The 18718-nt window shown below is 36.8% G+C and overlaps 1 protein-coding gene across 1 annotated transcript in view; it reads left to right on the forward strand.

Annotated features, from left to right (window-relative positions):
* The window catches only part of LOC127194141 (protocadherin Fat 4-like), a 79205-nt gene that overhangs the window by 60202 nt on the left and 285 nt on the right, over window positions 1-18718 (forward strand). Inside the window, exons 17-20 of the mRNA XM_051151486.1 lie at window positions 1718-1859; window positions 2025-2278; window positions 14320-14450; window positions 15704-15793. Coding sequence (XP_051007443.1) covers window positions 1718-1859; window positions 2025-2278; window positions 14320-14450; window positions 15704-15793 — 617 coding nt within the window. The remainder of the gene's footprint in view (window positions 1-1717; window positions 1860-2024; window positions 2279-14319; window positions 14451-15703; window positions 15794-18718) is intronic.

Genomic DNA, 18718 nt, shown 5'->3' on the forward strand with positions numbered 1-18718 from the left:
AGTCAATAAATACATGTAATAACATTTCAGAGTATGTTTGTTCCAGAATTATGGTGATTCTAATTTTTAAGGTGTATGAACAACTAAAACCACAGTTTTTGCTTTCTTGTATATTTCTTATTGGTCAATTTTCCATAAAGAATAATAATTTACTAACGTGAATATGCTATGTTCTAATGTAATCGGAGATCCAGTTATTTAAGAAAATGAGGGTCTTTTGCCAAAATTAATTCTGGCAAGCAAGATTGGAATGATATATTAAATTCCAAGCCATAGAAACAGCACCTCAAAATAAGAAACTGATGATTCAAGGTTGGCAGTGTCCCCTCTGTTTAATTTAAGAACAAGCTTAAAAGCTGGCCATAATAATGTTGGAGAACTAAGAATTCCTTCTTCCAAAATGTTCCCAGAGCTTCAAGATGTAATAGGAATATCAAAACCATTGTGGAGAAGATCAGTCCTGGGAGTTTATTTAGAGGGGTGCGCTTGGAGTCCACCAACAAATGTCAACCACATATGATCATAAGAACAATTGTTAAAAGTGTTTAGAGAATTTCTTTCTGAGAATGTTTTTCTTGGCTCTTTCCTTATTTTCTAAGATGATGTGTTTACTTTTTTATACCTGTTAATCTGCATTATGAACATAGATTAATTTTTAAAGGTAACCACAATCCTTCAGAATTTGTCAGTTTAAACTGATTAATTGATTCCTGTCCTTATCATGTCAGTCTTTCCCTTATAACTTTGATGATTCTGTTTATCAGTTCATAACTTGACATTAGAAGCCTCCTTTGAAAAGTCAGCAGAGCTCCTCTGCATGGTTCTAGGAATCCTTAGCATGGGGTGTGGGAAAAACTGTAATCTTTGTCACAGGTGAAAGCAGTCTTGGCGGGCTTTACCTTTGGACATACCATGGATACCTTGAGATAGACCGGGTGGAGCCATCCTAGGCCTGGAATTCAGGAAGTGGACCTGGGGACTCCCCCTGGACTATTGTTTTTCTAATCAACCCTCAATGGGAGAAGGAGACTGCCCTTCGCACGTGAGACAGGGAGGCAGAGAGGAGAGAGCAGCAACAGGTTCATACCGGGCTTGAGCACATGTGAATCAGAAGGAGGATCAGAGAACAGGCCGGACCAGCGCGCAGGCCAGAGACACCTAGGGACCTGTCCCATGGAATGGATACCAGAAGGTTCACTCTTTTTTCCCCTTTAACATTTTTTCTCTCTTGTGTAAGCTAGTTGGGCTGTATAATAAAGTTTAATTGTTAAAAAACAAAACCTACAATAGGGCTCGTGAAAATTAAATCATAATGTTTCCTATGTGTGGTTCATGAAGAAGCTATTCCAGGCTCAAACCAATTGTATCATCTGTCTACTATACCTGTTTGAGTTCACAAGTTAGTAACTTGAGGAAAAAGAAAAAGGTGACTGCATAAGTCAGTAGAAAAAATATATGTGATGAAATAAGTTTTTCATGAAGGAGTATATTGGGACACATTGTAAAAGTGAGGAATTTCTCTCCCCCACTCTGGTTGTGTGTGTGTGTGTGTGTGTGTGTGTGTGTGTGTGTGTGTGTGTGTGTGATGTATTTCTATAGTTTACTTGAAATTATCTAGGCCAACAATATAGGCAATGAAAGTTGAAAAGCAATTAATTGTCTATGGCGAGATATCTTGGAAGGGGATTTAACCTAGGACTATCTCCTTTTGTTATAGAATGTGAATGACAGGCCTCCTGTATGCACACCACCACATTTAGAAACTCAGATTTATGCCACATTTCGGGGTCCTTTCATTCGCCTCAATTGTGCAGACCAGGATTCTCCACAGGATCAACTAAGCTATTCAATCACGGAAGGTAAAGCATGTGAATTCACACTGGCCTTGTCCACGCCGTTTTACATGATTCTCATGTCAGGCATTTTGTATCATAAAATATATCTTAAATGAAAACTCAAGCACGGAAATGAAAATAACCATTCATAATACAGTTTCCATTGTTGCATTACTTCATCATTCTTAGGAAACACAAACAATCACTTCACACTTTGGAGAGAAGGTGCTGAGTCACCATTCCTGGCCACCAGGCAGGATTTCCAGCGCGATCTATTTCAAGGAACTCAAGATATGGTGACTTTCCAGTTACTTATTGAAGTCACTGATGAATTGGGTGGGAATGAAGCTAGTCAGCTGACAGGCACTACTACAGTCATTATTCATGTGCTCCCCTGGACCACATCACGGCCAACTTCTTCCACAAGAACAGCTACAACTACGGTGAGTAACAGCGCTGGCCTGGGGTTTTGAAGTAGTTTGAATTGGTCTTGTAGAAAGCTCTTGAGAACTCTCATGGCAGTTTTTCTATTGTTTTGGGATTGAAAGACATTAGAGGGAGCAATTGCTTCAATGTAGTAGAATTCTCATCTTCCAATAAGGAGAAGCTATTGCGTTGGTTAGCTGTCAGTTCTAAAGTGAGGTGAATATATCACACATAGCCATTTTCACATTCTTAGCTATTCAGAATGTCTAATAGTTCTGTTGATTCTTGTCAAAGTATGTTTTTCCCTGTTTAAGTTAGTAGTCAAGAATAATTTATTATGGTAAAAGCATCATTTTATGCTTAGAAATAATATTTAGTATCTTTCTCTTTTAAGAAGCATACAGCCTCACAAGAAGTTAGGCTGTGTGTTGTGTTGGTCAATTCAAGTAACAATTCCACATAACTAGTAACTGACAGTACAAGCACTTAGACTTGACACGTGTAAGCATTGAGTAGTAGAAGGTTAATGCAGTAGCTGAGTTAGATGGATACACTCTTATTTCTAGATCCAAGATTCCCATGTAGGAGGACTTGGTGGCTCATGCTCCTCTGTGAGTTGGAAGCCAGCTGGAACTACAAAGGAAGTTCCAGGCTAGCCAGATCTTCACTGTGAGGCCCTGTCATAAACAGAACAAAGTAAAAAGATTTCCTCCTTAGTACCATGTCCCCATATGGTAGAAGGAGCTCTCTCCAGTTTTCAGGGAGGGCACCAATCCCACTCATGGAGGCTCTCCATTCAAGACTTAATCACCCACTAAGAAGGCCCTGCCTCTTAGCACCATTCTGTTGTTGTTTAGGATTGGAACTTATGTATTTTGAAGAAGCACAGGTGTTCAGCCCTTAACACACTGAACTTAATAAGTTTAGGATAGTTTACAAATACTACACAGTGTCAAAATTATTATTTCAATATTTGAGGTTGAAAATAAGGTATGTTTGGGCGGGAAGTCTTTAGTTCTCCATTGTAGAGGAAAACAAGAATGTTGGTTTTTTTTTAAAGATATTAATATTTTCATGCCAACAGAGGAAAATATTTCAAGGAATAGGCCTCAGTTATCCAAGGAAGAATATAATACATGCCAAGAAAGTGATGCCATAAGCTATTTTTCCTTTTGGAACAGAGTGTTGACGGTGTAGCTTACTGATGAAGAAGAACATGCCTGGTAGATAAGTAAGCTGTGGGAGCATGGGATGTCTTGAAGCTGAAGGTTTGGGTATTAGGAAAGACCTGAAATTACAGTCATTTCACAGCAGAGACGATAACCCATAGTGTTTGGAAGACATTACTAATATTCAAATAAAGAGCAAATTCTGGTGTGGTAGACAATCGATTTGTAGACGACTTCAGACAAGGAAAGTTTAAACAGCCAGGTCTCGCAGCGTATCCGTGAGCTCACTGATCTGTCTTTGATGCTCTTTGTGTAACAGTTCTAACCCGAAGAGGCACACTTGGAGCCAAATAGTCACTTTTTGAATAAGTTACAGAAAACATCCCATTTCTTGACTTTATGGTTAAGTTTTGTTTTAGCAATCAAAAACATAATGCCAAATTTAATAGTTCTAAAGCTAAAGAAAATACACTGACTTATGATGACACAGTACTGCTTAATGAAGCGATGCACTTTATCAAACCATTAGAATGTACCAACTTGGATTTTCCTTCTCATACAGCCTTCATAAATAAAATAGTTTCACTCTCTGATTGACACTTTGTCTTCTGCTTAGGAGATTCTAGTCATACATTTTATTCAGTCAAACTCCATCATTTACAATTTTACATAGGAATATTCTGGTCATCAGCAATTCGTTTTAGGCCTCTCTCCTCACTGCAGGGTATATACTCATCAAACTTTCACATTCCATGGGCATGTATTGAACTATTTCGTAAGTCAGGTAAACATTGCAATGGGCTTATATTTTTGGAAATGTTCTCAGATTAAGTTAGAGTAGTATTCCAAAGAGTTAAAATGCATCGTCCCTCCTTCCTGGGACAATGTGTACCTCACCATCCTGTTCTCAGTCATTCTACTCTCCTGGATCCTGTTCTTCTGTGAGAGATTATTTTAGCCTACATTGGCATTGAGAGGTGGTAACTACGTCCCTCACAACTTATGCTTACATCCAAATTTCTGCCAAACAAAAGGCTGATTAAGAAGGTCTAGCAAAGCAGAAGCCATTACACTAAAATGGTAGGGAAAATAAACAAGTTCTATAGCAAAACATACACAGATTTTTTTTTTTAATTGTAGTAGAGCTAAGTGGTATTGTAATCCATACAGTTCCCTTGGCGATGCACATTAGGCTTTCTAACAGAGGCAGGACAATTAAAACTGTCTGGAAATGATTACGAACTTGTGCTTTACAAAATTATTTCCATGAAACAAGTGATTTTTCCCTTAGAAGCCATATCAACGTTACTGTTTGTTTCCATACTTACATAACACATAGACTCCTACAGGGAGGTACATATGTATCCTTCTTACAGAAAAATGTTACCAAACTGTAAATCATCTTACAATCTCTGCATTTCACTCAAACATTTCTAACTTCAATGTGCTTGCTTGAGAGTTAGTAGTCATATATACAAAAGCAACTACATGTTATAAAATAGTTCCTAAAAAATAGAATTAAAAAAAAATTTGTTAAAAGAATCACTGAGCAGATGCTATTTAATTTAAGGATACTATAAAAAATGTCAGATAAAATTCATCCATGCCTTTATGTGTCTCTTCACAAACCTCCTGAGAAAGCTTTCGGCTAGCTGTTGGCATACAATATTTAAGAAAGTTAAGGAAAAATAGATAATGAAGAAATTGATTGAAAATGGCTTCCATGACAAAAAGTTGTTTTGAGAATTCTCGCAGACTCCTACTGAAAGATTTTAAAAGGTCTAATGGCCTACTTAAGGAATAGAGGCTTTGTTTTTCATTGTGGAGGCTCTACAGAGGGGTCATGAGATACTTGTATCAGACACAATGTTTCTAAGTTTCATAGCCGTTAATAACAGCCAAAAGAATACTAAGTGAACATTGTGGAATAAACGCGCACAGTTGAAATTAGCCATTTATATTAATGATTGAGATGAAGGAGGCCAGAAAATAAGGACTTTGTATAGAAATATATGGCTGCATAAAAATTATATATATATGAAATAGTTCATATATATACTATGATATAAAAATTTCTGTGCATTTTGCTCAAAAGGAAATGAATATAATACATCATTGGAATAAAATTTTTTCTTGAGCCTTAGCAGTTATTATTATAAACTATTTATTGTTATTATAAAACAATCTTCTACTTAGAATGTCAAACTAAATATCAAAACTTAAAAATATTTTTAAATGGTCAAAGTACACTGCCAGAATTTTATCTGATTCTAAAATACAATTACGAATCCCATTATAAAAATAGAACATTCTTAAAAGCAGATTGCTCACAATATTTCCCTGTGAGTTTTACAGAAATGAAGTCTTAATGATAAAAAGCTTAATAAGTTAAGTTTTTATTCAATTATGGCATAAATTCTATAGGATACATCGTCATTCTGAAATTCATTATAAATTCAAAGAGAGAAAGATTATATAATGTACATATATATACATGTTTATATATATGTATACACACACACACACGCACACGCACACACACACACACATATATACAGATAGAGGAGAGAGAGATATCAACATAAGTTTCTTGTAGTTTTGGGAAAAATATATAGGCTATCTCAGAAATTATAATCTATATAAAATATTCCACAAATTTCTGCATATTTTATAATGGCAATTATAACGCAAGTATGATCAGAGGAAAAATATCACATGCCATAAAAAAGTTATGTGACACTTTTTAATTGGAGAACGTGGGAGTTCATGAGCTATTGTAGAATCTGAGGAAGTCTATCTTCCCTCAATCCAGAACAATACATGCATATGCATAATTTTATATTCCACTTCAGAGACTAGTAAGAAAAAAAAACAAGGAACTGAAATTACAAAACCTTGATTAAAACAATAGTATATAACTGCCTCTGAATTTGTAAAAAAAAAAAAATGCTTCCATGAATAAATATGTTCCCCTTGGTACAAAGTAAACAAAGAAGTCAGACTACCTAGCCACTGAGAGCACTATAAAACATGGTGACACTTGGCAAGATAGTCATTAAAATAAATAGCATAATGCCTACAGGGCAGAAACAAGATGGAATCACTTAACTACAGAATGACTTAGTTAAAAGGCTAGCAATAAGTAAGCCCAACCATGGACTGATGAAAAAAAACAGAAGCATTGTAAAGTGTCTCCTGGTCACCTCATACCTCCTCATTCAGAGCCTTTTTCTTCAGGACAGGTAGGGAAGAGAGACACTAAGTCATCTTTCATGAGCTGAATTAAATTCTTCAGCTTAAATGTATGTTGTCTAAAGAGACAATGAGGTAACTGGCTAGACACCGTTTCCTGCAAATACAATTCCCCAAAGGAATCATGAATCAAAATTCCAGAGACTGTGTGCAGCAAATTGAGCCCATAATAAAAATTCCAGGCCTAATGTCTATTTTGACAGAAGGGAAGATGGTAGAAACTTTAAATCATCTTAATTTGTAACTATGGTTTTTATTCTTATTTCAACATAGAACATAGAAAGGAGAGAGTCTGTAAATAACTCTGCTCACCCTTTTCATCAGGTCTTCTGGGTAACACATCCATACTTCATGATGCATATCAGTACAGTGAAAAGGCTTTTATCCTGTCAGTGAGGAACTGAGAAGACATTAGTGCACGGTGTGGCAGAACTTGTAATTCTTTGTCGCCTGTACTGAATCTAAACTTTAGAAGTGAATTCTAAGGCTGTCTTGGATACTTCCAGCTCTGTTTGCTTGCTCCCCTACTGTACTCAAGGACATAATACTTTCCCAAGCCTGCTTCAGTCATGCAAAAAAACAAAACAAAACAAACAAAACAAAACAAAACAAAAAAAACCATATACTTGTTAATATGTATCCAATGAAATAATTTACAATTAATAATGTAACTAACTAAAGCCCACTATAGTTTTCAGTAAGTCCTTTTTTTTTTTTTTCTGATAAGCCTCCCATAGATTTGAAGTTGATCACCGTGGGGACGATTCCATAGAGGTACACAAAGGCCCCATCCCAGGATTCTGCTTTGTTTTGTCTTTTTAGAGTTGTTACATCAGCATGCTCTCAGACCTGTTTATCTTATTCCTTATGGAACTTCAAGCATAGAAAACATTTCAATGCGAGTGGGATTCATTCTTACATATAATAACAAAATACTATTAAGTGACCAAAATGGATGAAAGCATGTATTTTTTACAAACTTAGTCCTTTTAAAAAATAACGCATCACCGAAGCCATTTTTTGAAAGAGAGAGTACCCATAAAAGCAACTGGTAACCTGACTCTAATCATTTTCCTTTTATGGTTTTTGGTTTGGTTTAGTCTGATTTTTAATACAGGACCTCATGTAAATACTTGGCTTGACCTCCATATGTAGCTAAAGCTTGCCTGACACTTATCATCTTCCGGCATTTACTTTCATAAATGCTGGAATTAGAGAAATGTGCCACTGTGTCTGGCCTTTTTGCTTTTATTTTGAAACTGGGTCTTACTGTATGTTGCAAGATAGTTTCAAATTGATGATGGCTTTGCTTTAGAAGATGAACTACTGAGATTACAAGTGTGTGCTCAAGGATAAATGTAATCTTTGCTTTTATAAAGCAAGGGCAGAGATAAGATAAATGTATGCATTGCTGTGAGCTATGTCTAAACACACTCTGCATTAGCTTAGAAAGTAGAGCTCTCTGGAATTTATTTGATCATTGCCTATCTTTATCTGTTGAACTGAATTTTCTTTGATATTTCTATTTTCCTGTTATGAAGGCTGAATTCTGAGAAAAAGAGCCATAGTAATAATAAATGATCATACACTGGTTAGCCAGGGAATGCTATGAATTCATGCAACATTCTTATAGTCTTTACTATAATCTTTCTAACTATGCATCCTGGACTCAAACAGAGACTGTTTACCCAAATAAAGAGACAGTCATAACTACAGTTTCTAGCTAGTGCCAGAGTCCTTTTCTGTCCACTTTTTCTGCCAATTTTGCATTTTGAAACATGTTCATGCACACTTAACTCTTTCTAGACACCAATGATTGACTATCATTCTTATGAAGAATAAAGAAAAATATATTAAATAATTTATTTTTGTGGCATAGAAAATTAACCTTGGGCATCACACATACCAGGCAATCACTCTGCCAATAAGCAACACCCATAGATTTCCTTTTACAAAGTGTTTTTTTTGTTTGTTTGTTTGTTTGTTTGTTTGTTTTTTGTGGCAGGGTCTCACTAACATGCTAAAGCTGGCCTTGAACTTGTGGTCTTCCTGCCTAGCCTTCTGAGTATCTGGGACTAATGGGCTACAACCAAGAGACATGGAAACATATAACTTGTTAGTAAAGTGAAAGAATTTCGTAGCATATCAAATTACTTCTAAAACAGACCATTAAATGTTGAATCAGTGAACTGATAACAATAAATATAGAACCTTCATCGTTGGGTAGAAATTAAAGAGCCTGTGAAGTGTAACTTTGAAGTGAATTGTGTCTGTCTTACTGGCTGTAACAGGATGTAGGACACGTGCATAAAAGGCATGATGGTCATATCTTCTGTGTATGAACTCATAATAACAGGACCCTGGAAGACACAGGGGGTGTAAATACTATTACATAGTTTGGGCTTTCCAGTGGTCAAGCTCTATTTGTAAGACTATATATTGCTCTTAAGTTGCAGGCAAAGGAACTGTCTTTAAATCACCTTTCTTTCTCAGGTGTGCCCAGGACCTAAAGGTCATCAATAGGTGATCCTGAACACATTTCACTTTCTGCTCTATTGTGTGTTACATGTTAGACAATGTTAGACAAGTGCTTGAGAACTTATCCCTATGTGTATTATGTCACAATAACCACTCCTTTAAAAGTAAGCTACATGCATATCTAGTTCATTTTTAGTCAGCTTTTCTTGATTTCAGTACTCATTGAACTTTCTTAGGAAATTAATACAGAATAACTGAATAGACACATGGAAGGTACTGTTTAGAAAGGTATGGGCACCCCTGAGGAAAAATCACCAGGTTTGTATCTGACAGTTGTTTCGTAAGTGAAATACATCCTAGGCAGGAGAAATACAATTCCTTTTTTTAAATGGCACTTGGTTACTCATCTGCCTAAAGTACAAATTAAGCCTCACTGGGCACCTCATTAAAATACGTGTGTGTTTTTGTTTTTGTTTTTTTCAAGAAAAGGAGAATCCTTAGGAGAGAGAGAGAGAGAGAGACAGAAAGAAGCATTCATTATGTTAGTCTTTTATTTGTTGCCTTTTACACTTTAGGAAATAGTCTTGAGTGTGAAAGAAGGTGGGATTGGGATCCATGGGGAAAGTTGTGCAAGAGAAAGGGAAAGGATGAAATGATTCAATTATATTATAATCTCAAAAAATAATTAAAAGTAAAATAATTTATCATAGAAAGTAAAAGAAACAATAGCATCCTCACTGAGTAAGATTGTATCTGGTTGCACTCACTGAGGTCAGTAGTTTGTAATCTTGTACAAAATGCATAGAGCAAAGTCCAATTGTTTCAGTGATGATAATGTAACTATGGTGGTTTGAATAAGAATGGCTCCTATATTTGAATACTTACTCATCAAAAAAAGTGGCACTATTTGAGGATTAGAAAGTATTCCTTTGTTGGACAAACTGTGTCTCCAGAAGTGAAGTGGGCTTTGAGGTTTCAAAAGCCCCATACCAGGCCCAGCCTGCCCCCTCTTCTTGAAGATCAGGATATAGCTCACAATTACTTCTCCTGTGTCATACCTGTCTCACTCCCCACCATGGTGATAGTGGACTAAGCCTCTGAAACTGTAATCAGACCTAAAATGATGTCAGGTCATGTAGAGTCTGCTAACACAGTTTTCATACTGGTAGAAAACAATCTTAGGTCCAGATGGAGTGGCAGAGTCCAGCCTTAGAGATGAGGCAGGTCCTGGCTTGACTCTTTGTCTTTCCTCTCCATCAGTAGGTAAATCTGTGCTGAGTAATTTACTACACTGAGCCTCACCTTCCAGTCTGTCAATAAGGATTACTAACAGAGGTTTCATCAACACTTCCTAGCACAGTGACCAGAACACAAGATGTAATTAATATATAACATGCTTCATAAATGTTTTCTTATTGACTGAAAACATAGAAATAGATGTTTCTTGTTATGAAGTTTTCAGCACAAACAACTTAGTTCTCATTTATAGTTCTCATGAAGATAGGAGAAAATTTTCTATGTTTTCTTTATAACATTAAGGTTTTCTAAATGTTAGTTTTGTAGCTTTTACTATCTATAGTAAGTTTCTATGGAAGTGGGAAAAAAACATCATTTCTGCTTAAGTCAGAAATTAAAGTTATTTGACACTTTCATTAGACCTCTTTTCTGTATTTAATAAAATATTTGAGAATAAGAGTAAGATGAAGATTCTCATTGACAACCTTTTTTTAAAAAGTCTTTCTCAGTGACAGGGAAATGGAATAATACAAAAGGTAGTAGAACTCATCTAAATTGAGCTGTACAACTACATAGCCTGGGACACCTGTGTACGTCTGATTACAAACACTGGTGAAATATTCCATGACAAGAAATAGTATTATTGTCTTTTCCGTGAAGTATAACAAGTTAAGTAATCAAGGTTATGAATCAAAATTAATTAGCTGCACATAGCAATAAAAAGTTTAGTGCAGGACCAAATGACAGATGGGAAATTCTTCTGTTTTCACCAGTGATTTACCTAAGGGTGAGATAAGTGTCTGATGACATACAGAGTTGGCCAGTCCAGGGCAGTTTGTCTCATCGCTCCTCATGTTCTTCATGGTAGGAGATACCACTTCAGTGTCTGAGTTCGCTAGTCTGCTTCGGTAAATGTGAAAGCATTTGAAAAATGTATCACGCTATATTTCAAAGCAAACATTAAAATTATACATTTTGCATGACAGTCAGTGCACAATTTAAAATGAATTTTGTGACGTTTAGAACTTAATAATTAAAGTCAATTTCCTTGGGAACATTGTACAATTAACATTTGAGCAAGATTTCTTACCTAGAAGTGGAATTTTTGTCTTTAAATGCATCGATACTTGAGCTTTCACATTTAAAAAGTGATGTAATCTAATCAAATTCAAAGGTTTGACTGTATTTGTCACATTACAAAGTTAAAAACTGAAATACTGAACGTCCAAGTTCTTTTCTCAAGTTTAAATTATTATCTCAAGGCCACAGACTTACTAAATGATATAGTCATTAAGATCATAAAAAGTCAGCAAGGCTGGAAACTTGAGGAATCATGTGAGTAGTGTAGCAACTGAAACATAAAATAGAAGAAAAGGTCCATAGCACACAAAGCCTGAGACGTCCCCGTAAGCACAGAGGTTGGTTTCCAGCAAATTAAGTTACAAGTCATTTTGACAAGTGCTGTAAAGAATAAACAAATGTGGGGCAGATGTCATATCAAATTCTGGCATGAAGCATGTGAGAAAATCCCAGAAGAGTTGGTGGAATTTTAGGTGGGTCCTGATGGCCAGAATGAGGAGTACGGACATTAAGCAACGGCCACAGTTGAGAAAATGTAGATTCGAGAGCACATGGCTTTTTTTTTTCCCCTCTAAGATCAATGTGTCCTTAGACAGAAAGGGAGGTTGGCCTGAGGTAGGGATAGTGACTAAATTAGGCAGATTGACAAAACTTGGAAAGTAGAAAAACAAAAACAAAAACAAAACAAAACAACAACAACAACAAAAACAAACCCAGAGGCAAGTAAGTTAGACAGACCGGTGCTATAACAAACGGTCAGGCAGGGGTCTCCAACAGACTTGAAGACAAACATAAACTTTAACAAGCTTTGTGAGCAGTGAGACTATAAAATCCCACATCTAGGACTTACAAGTTGTTTTGAATCACAAGTGAGGGTTGTGTAGCTTGAGAGAGTCCAACCTACACTAAATCCACATTTAAATATTTACTCAGGGTACAGGATTACTAGATGGACTAGAATAATTCAATGTGCTGAACAAAAGTTTTTATTAGGATAAAATGAAACAAGAGACAGAAAAGGTCTTGTACTAAACACCCTGTACAAATACAAGCCATTTATATTGTATTAATACCTGGAGAAAGATTTTGCTCTTTTTATGTCACTTCTCAAAGGAAGCTGACATAATTGACAATTAAGTTTGGGTTTATAAGAAATGAATAGTGTTAGATAAATTTTAGGTGAGCACATGAGAAAACAAAAGAGGAAGAGCCTCGAAAACAAGTCTTTTCCTGTTGTCAGGGAGAGAAGCACAAACCACAGGTGAGCATCAAGCGCTGTCAGTCAGCGTCCTAGAGTGGAATAGTTGTGTGTGGGAGTGACAGTGGCTGTTTGCAAGACTGTGCCTCACTTTTTAAACTTAAAATTGTCACAATGCTCGAAGTCTGACAGTAGGTAGCACAGGACACTGAAAGGAGTTCAGTCTTTGAAGACACACAGATATGCCTGTGAACTCCTTTTCTGCCATTTGGACTTGGCACCATATAGGAGGCTCTGAGGTACCACCCACCTCCACTTCTTCCTTGACCATGGTGAGGCCCTCTCCCCTGAGATGGGAATCAGGAGCCATAAATGACTAAGGTAGCTTGACATTAGGGTCCCCAGTGGTTAGTAAATAAATCTTGTGCCTGAGATTCGAGATTCTGTATTATCTTTATATGTTGAGCCCCAGAGTACTATAAATATTCAATAAACACTTGATAGAAGGAAGAGAGAAAGGAAGATAAACAAGCTCAGTTTAGCCTTTCTCTTTGTATATTGTGGCAAATGTACTCGAAAGGGCATTTTAGTATTATAGTAGTAGTTTAGTTTTTGAGAGGGAGTCTTATGATATTGCACAGACTGAACTCCAGCTCCTTAGCTTTGAAAATCCTCCAGCCTCATCCTCCACAGTAGCTGGGACTCTAAGGGTGTTCCACCACACCCAGCTATGTCTTAATGATCTGAACATAATGCTGCGCTTAAAAGTGACACATTGTCAACCTGTGGGTCTATCTATTATTTAGAAATACAGTACAACAATATTTATTTATGAGAATTAGATCACAGCATTTAAACAGGCATTGTCTAAGCTTAATCTGATTTCCTCCTCTTTCTTTGTTCGGACATGTCCACACTCGTGTACCATTCCGAATGGTAGTCATAACAATGCTTAATCTTAACAGCCACCCAGGTTCAACACTGCTAGATTCCCTTTCGCTGAATTGCATACGTAGTGAGATTACATCCACCTCCCCTGCTGACTGATCCTTTTCGCAAATGTCTCCCTTTGCAGCCATTTTCGGTGCTCCCCTCTCCCATGCCATTTCTGTGAAACTAGCTTTATAGAGTACATTACCTTAAATGTCACACCAGATGCATGCATTTACAAACTTATCCTGTCTTATGCTGCCATCTGCTGGATGTCACTGGTACCTGAGCAAGGACTTTGGTCACAATCGGCTGAAAACCTTATTTGCTTAGTAGTTTCTTAACGGTCACAGTTGGGATAGTAGTTGAAATTTATATTCAGGGGGAAGAAGGGAATGTTGTGTTTCTTGGTAGGAAACAGAAAAGTCCAGTAATGCTGTGATTCATTTTCGAATAATACTTTGTCCTTTAAAGAACTTGCTGGCTCACTTTTTATGCCATTTAGACAGTATTAATTAATTTGTGTCCAGAAAGATCTTCACAGAATCCACAATGATACATCAGAAATAGTCCTTGTTCAATAATAGTTTATTTTCTATCAGGAACAGTCACAAAGAAAATAAATATGAAGAAATTCTCTCAGTATACTGTATTTTATATTTTTTGTCATTTGCTCTCGTAATGCTTAAGACTATTTATTACTTTTTTTTCTCAGATTACCACCTCTGTCTTAAGGAAGATCTCATACTACTGGAGGCCTGACAGCTGGTTCCCAGCAGTCCTCACTCTAACAGGAGCTCTCTGTTTGACGTGTCTCTACGCAGTTGCATGGTGCCTCTTCAGAGAGTAAGATTTTAGTTGCTCCTTCCTTTTGAACTTGTTCATAAGGAAATCAATCAGAGACACCTTCAAATGAGATGACAGTGGAAACAAGGACATTGAGAAAATCTCCCTGTTATTTTTCATGCTTTATCATGATTACTGTTTTACACGGGGACTTTGAGTCACTTACTGGTATGGTTGATTGGAAGACACTGATTTTTTTTTTTTTTAATGACCACAAATAATATTTTAAACTATCCATATGTGTAATCAAGATCTGGATCCATGATTATATTTGCTTATTAAAAGGGAGGCAGAAGTCACAAAGTAAGAGACCAAAGAGCCTCAGGAATAATCAGAGGAGGGCTGAAACAATCCGGTAATTATCTTCATGGTTGGGCTATTGTGACAGGTGAGGGCCTGAGACCAGGGATGGTAATGGACAGTGTGTTCTTCAGGAACACATCCTTCAGCAGAAAAGGAATTATATCACAGAGCAGGGTGATAAGGGGCTGACTGAAACGCCAGCATCTTTCTATGCCGTATAGAACTCTTTCTTGTCCAAAGACACTGGCAAGAGAAAGTTTTAATGAGAAAGTGACACTGCAGTGGGCTTTGGAAGAGTAAATGGGAGCAAAAATAAAGGAAAGATGTCGCAAATACTTTATTTATATCAAGGGCGATTCATTCTCCTTTTTATATGCCTAACAATGAAAGTGGGCTCAAATGAAGCTGTTATCCTTCTAACCTTGGCTCTTATCCTGAAAGATGGACTTCAGATTCTGAAAGGTAAAATAATGTGATCCAAGGGCAAAGGAAAAGCTAGCAAGAAAGTTAAAAAAAAAAAAAAAAAAAAGCACAGAGCTGAAAGGATTGTAAGAGCCATTTGCTGGGCATGGCATGACCATTTTACACGTGGGCTCACAGCATCAGAGGCTGCACGCACAGGATCTGCACAAGGTCAAGGCAGCCAAAATTCCAGCAGGGACAAGGGGCAAGGGGATCATGATTTCTTACTCCTAGCAGGAGAGATATTGACATTGACTGCTGCTGGGGTTGAAGCAGGGTGTCTATGCCTTCAGGGAGGCAGCCATTGAAAGGCTACTCAGCTTTCAGTAGATTTTCCTTCATTCATAAACAGACAACTGACACTAAGTGTACTGAATGTGCCTAACACCAAGAGCACTTGGAGTTAGGAAGGAAAGCAGTAGGATAGAGGGAAGAATTGTAGTCACCGTTTCCTTTGCAAACACACCCCTGTATTTGATTCCTTCCAGGGTTCCTGCCTGCTCAAGACTATTTCCTCCCTGTCACAGGCAACAGAGTCAAGCAAGTCTCACGGAAAAGGATGCTGTACAGGCACCCAGGTAAAGAAGATGTGATGCTTTCAAGAGAGAAGTCTGAGACTCTACAAGTGATTCAGTGTATTGAAAATTTAGTAATATGTAATGTCAGTTAGCATTTGAAGGGTTAAACCTTACCTTTAAATTCTACATCAGTTTTAAAAGTAGCCTTATTCATCAATGCTTATTGACCACACAATACATTTCTAGGCCTGACATAACAGAGAGCAAAGTCAGACTTGAAGTTAGAATTGTAATCTATAACTGGTGTTTTGATACTCTTAACATCAAGGCACTGTTAAACTCAAGCTGTTTATTTAATGAGAAGGGACATACAGAAGAACAAGAACCAATAGAATACTCTGCAGAAATTTTACTTAGCATTGCATCGAAACACATTACTTATTTCTAGAAGATTTAATATTAAACACTAGTAATATACACTATTAATCTAAACTTAATATGTAACTAGCTATATGTTATAACAAGTTCAAAGTTATTCAAACTACTTTGAGCACTGTCTTAACTATGGCATTGTATAGGAGAGGTAGACATATTGATTAATAAAAGTTAACTTATATCATTTATCATTTGCTTATATTAGCACGGAAATATATTTTTTGTGTTAAAATTAAAATAAATATGTCAAATATGTTCTATAATAGGTATGAAAATTCACTGAGTGTTGGCACCAAACAAAGCACAAGACCGAACTTGCTGCCTGGAAATGATAAAGTAAGGACAAAGAGAAGAAAACAAGCTGTAGAGTCCAGAATGCCTATTTTTTTTTTTTCGCCATTTCACAGAATCTAGACAACAAAAAGCATGTGGGAATATGTGATAGTTAATAGTACCTCATAAATGTAAATGAGAGTTTATTCAATTTAATTCAAAGTGGAGGCAAACTTGAAGCAGGTAGAGGTCCCACCCACATTTTCAGGATTTGATGCTCAGATCACTAAGGAGGCAAGAGACAGTGCTGTTATATTTGTAGAGGTCAAATTGGTAGTGGATATTGCAGACATAGCTTTCAAGTATCCTTTATTCAGTCTTTAGGTGACATAAAACTACATGGAAATTTGGTGGGGCCATTGCTAAGGGTAATTTTGATGTCTGTTTATCTTTTATCAACTCAGTTACTCAGTGAAAACTTGCCGTGTGTCAAACTGTCTCAAGAGATGGTTTCAATTGGTGCATTCATTGAGTATATGTTGTTCTTTAATGCATTTGTTACTGTTTAAGAATTTTATACACAGCGGGTTGTGGTGGCACACACCTGTAATCCCAGCACTCAAAGAGACAGGCAGATCTCTGTGAGTTTGAGGCCAGCCTGCTCTACAACGTGAGTTCAAGACAACCAAGTTTATACAGAGAAACCATGTCTCAAACAACAACAACAACAACAATAACTCAAAATCAAAAACAAAAAGAAAGAAAGAAAGAAAGAAAGAAAGATAATTTTATACACACATGCAATGTGGTTTTGTCAAGTCCATCCTTTCCACGTCCTCTGCTATAAATCCTCCTATAGTTACTTTATTCCTGAGCCTGATTATTTCCTCTCAGTCTAAGGTGAAAAGGCGATTTCCCCCCTTACTGCTTTCACATAATGCTGCCAGTATGTGTATGGGTGAAGGACCATCTACCGAAGCCTGATTATCTGCCACAAGAGCTACAACTTTAAGGAACACTAACTTTCTTCCTAATGAATTTTATTTTGTTTGTTGCCAGCACTCAGCGAACTTTCATATCTATGACAGAACATATCTGAAATATGAGCATTTTCAGAAGAACAGATTTTTTTTTTCTATTCCAGAAACTGTTGATTGCCAATGGCTCCTCAGCTAGTGGTGGGACTGTGTGACCACCTTCCCTTGCCATGCTGGAATTTTGTCTGGCTTTATTTTATGCAGGTCTTGTGAGTGCTTTTCTCAATTGCTGTGATTTTTATATGTGAAGCTGTGCTCCCATAAAAACCATCTTGTTCTTGTCATCCTCTGGCTCTTACAAACTTTCCACCCTTCTTCTGCAATGATCCCCTTTGGAGGATTGCAAATAAAACAATGACTTCAAACCATGATGCTTTTGAACAACAGAAACAGATTGTTTTTCTAAAACTACACGTGACTTGGCATCTTTGACAAGTAAAATATTTTTGAGTCAACACCGTGGCAACTAGCGTTTATATAATGTTAACCAATACTATTAGCCCAAAAATTATTTATTCAATACCCAACTATAAAGATTGTTTTGCAGAGTACTTGAAAGTATTTAAGGAGATATTAACATGAATTTCACTCTTCATATGCCCATATTTCATCTTGGAGAAATACAAATAAAGCATTGTAAGAAATAATGATAGTAATTGATAGATTGTTAAAATGCGCATTGCATGCATGTAAGTGCCACATGATTTCAGAATCCTACTGTCCCTGGGCAGTAGAACAACCAGGGAAACTGCAGAGGGATGAATGTGGGATGGCACGTGAAGAAGTTGCATTGTTTTATGATGGGAAATTTAGAAAGATCATATATGTTTATCTTGGCACTGAGCATGGTTTACAAACTCCATGATATTTCACAACCTTTCCTTCCATTTGGAACAGTATTCCTCTCTCTTTTGCCTTTCTCATGTCTAGGACTCTGCTTGCCTGGTCACAGTGCCTTGGTGCCACCTTCTCTAATTTTCCTTACTAATCGAAGTTAAATGCATCCACAGAAGCTTGCACGTACTTCATCCTTGCTCTATCGTGTAGTACGAAGGGGCATGCATGCATTTTCCACAAGACGGTATCTTTTATGCTCCTCATTGATACAATTTTTTGTTTGTTTCACACGAAGAATGTCATCATTGAAGTTATGTTTGAACACAAGTCCCATCATCTCAAAGGTTGTGGCGGCAATAAGAAACTTACTTTTAAATCCCTTTTCATCTCTCTGTGTACATTT

The sequence above is a fragment of the Acomys russatus genome, chromosome 10, assembly GCF_903995435.1.
Source record: "Acomys russatus chromosome 10, mAcoRus1.1, whole genome shotgun sequence".
In the NCBI taxonomy this organism is placed as follows: domain Eukaryota; kingdom Metazoa; phylum Chordata; class Mammalia; order Rodentia; family Muridae; genus Acomys; species Acomys russatus.